Genomic DNA, 2,128 nt, shown 5'->3' on the forward strand with positions numbered 1-2,128 from the left:
GGTAGAAACAAGCTGTAATGTTACTCTACAGGACAGATGTTCATCATCAGGGAGAAACAAGCTGTAATGTTACCCTACCCTGTGTGTGTTTGTCGGTCTGTGTTAACGTTGTGTCTGTTGTGCGTCTGCAGTGTGTCAGGAGACTGTGTACTTCTTTGTTGTGTCTGTGTTGTGGGTCTTTTCAGCGTTTGTGGGTCTGTGTTGACGTTGTGTGTCTGTTGTGTGTCTGCAGTGTGTCAGGAGACCGTGGTGGAGGCCTTTAAGATCTTCCTGGACCGGCTCCCGGATCGGGACCAGTTCCAGTCCTGGGTTGGCCGCTGCCTGGACGGCTCGGTCAGCGGCGTCGCCATGGGAACTATCTTCAGCCAATCAGAGGAGCATGTCAGCCTGGTCCGCAGCGTGAGTCATAACGCTGAGTCATGGTTACGGTTTAACGCTGAGTCATGGTTACAGCCAAGTTGGTATTTCAGTGACAGAGTGGGAATATTTCCGAAAAAAATTGGGAATATTTCCGAAAAAAGTGGGAATATTTCATGGACAAAGTTGGAATATTTCACAATTTTTTTGGAACAGTTCAAGAAAAAAGTCAAAATTTAAAAAAAAATAATGTTAGAATACTTACAAATTACGGGCAAAGTCGGTAAATGTTAGGGAAAAAAGTTGGAACATTTTAAAGAAAGGTACTTTACATACATGTACTTATGTTTGTATAATTGTATGTGTGTCTATATGTATACACACATAAGTTGTATTTTGTACTTTTCTTTGCTGACGATATATCTCTATATTCCAGAAAGTTGCCATGGCAACGGCAGCTTCAGTCAACAGGTCAGTTCACATCATGTGTGTGTTTTTGTGTGTGTGTGTGTGTGTGTGTGTGTGTGTTGCTGTGTGTTGTTGTGTTGGTGTGTGTGTTGCTTGTGTTATATATATATATATATATATATATATATTATACTATATAGTTTAATATACTATAGTATAGAAAGTGTTTGTGTTTGTGTCGTTATGCTGCAGTGTTCCTGTTTCCTCAGACCCTCCTCCATGCAGGTAACCCTACAACACATCATATAAACATATATTAATGTATATGTGTATATTCTAACATCACAGATACACATCATCCTAAATTATTTAGACTTTTATGAGAACTTATTACCTGAAATATTACGACTCTTTTGTGACTCTGTGTGTTTTCTAAACGTCTCTCTGTCTGTCTCACAGCTCTGAATTGATGCCTGTCCAGACGGGAGAAGCTCGGCCAGGTAACCTCACACCTGTCAGATTAACACACCTGTAAACCTTTCATTACATGTATTAGGCGCTAAAAGTAATGATTATTTGCATGGAGTCTGGTGGAGATATGCTGCTCTATACATGCTAAAAGTAGTGATTATTTACATGGAGTCTGGTGGAGATATGCTGCTCTATACATGCTAAAAGTAGTGATTATTTACATGGAGTCTGGTGGAGATATGCTGCTCTATACACACTAAAAGTAGTGATTATTTACATGGAGTCTGGTGGAGATATGCTGCTCTACACATGCTAAAAGTAGTGATTATTTACATGGAGTGTGGTGGAGATATGCTGCTCTATACACGTTAAACTAGTGATTATTTGCATGGAGTCTGGTGGTTTGGTGATGGTGGTTTTGGGCTCTTTAACAGAAAGCTCTCTCCTTTATGATGATGGTCAGGTTGAAGGGTTGCAGTCAGCGCCGGGCCACCGGAGCGCCTGTCCGGGGGCTGATTCCCGTCACACGCGCTGCTCTCAGAATAGACGTGTAAGCCTATTTCCAGGCAGCAGCAGTCTGGTCAAAGGAGCTGGGCTGAGCAGATTATCAGGTGTAGACGTGACGTAGTTACTGCAGGACAGGTATCAGCGTCAGTGAGATCACCGCTCTGTGTCCAAACAACTATTACCATAACTATAACTATTTTTAAATGGAATCTACCCTGTTATTTGGGGATTTAAAAAGAATATTGGTATAGGACAACATGAGGACAACATGAGGACAACATGAGGGCAACATGAGGGCAACATGAGGGCAACAAGCTGTAATGTTACCCTACAGGACAGATGTTCATCATCAGGTAGAAACAAGCTGTAATGTTACCCTACAGGA

General features: G+C 41.7%; 1 protein-coding gene across 1 annotated transcript in view; it reads right to left on the reverse strand.

Annotated features, from left to right (window-relative positions):
• Nucleotides 1–236: 236 nt before the first annotated feature.
• Nucleotides 237–2,128, reverse strand: part of LOC117941202 (uncharacterized abhydrolase domain-containing protein DDB_G0269086-like) — a 6,703-nt gene continuing 4,811 nt past the window's right edge. Inside the window, exons 2-3 of the mRNA XM_034866291.1 lie at nucleotides 1,037–1,056; nucleotides 237–387 (exon numbers count right to left, since the gene is read on the reverse strand). Of these exons, the coding sequence (XP_034722182.1) occupies nucleotides 237–387; nucleotides 1,037–1,056 (171 nt within the window). The remainder of the gene's footprint in view (nucleotides 388–1,036; nucleotides 1,057–2,128) is intronic.

This window comes from Etheostoma cragini, unplaced genomic scaffold, assembly GCF_013103735.1.
Source record: "Etheostoma cragini isolate CJK2018 unplaced genomic scaffold, CSU_Ecrag_1.0 ScbMSFa_4656, whole genome shotgun sequence".
Lineage (NCBI taxonomy): Eukaryota > Metazoa > Chordata > Actinopteri > Perciformes > Percidae > Etheostoma > Etheostoma cragini.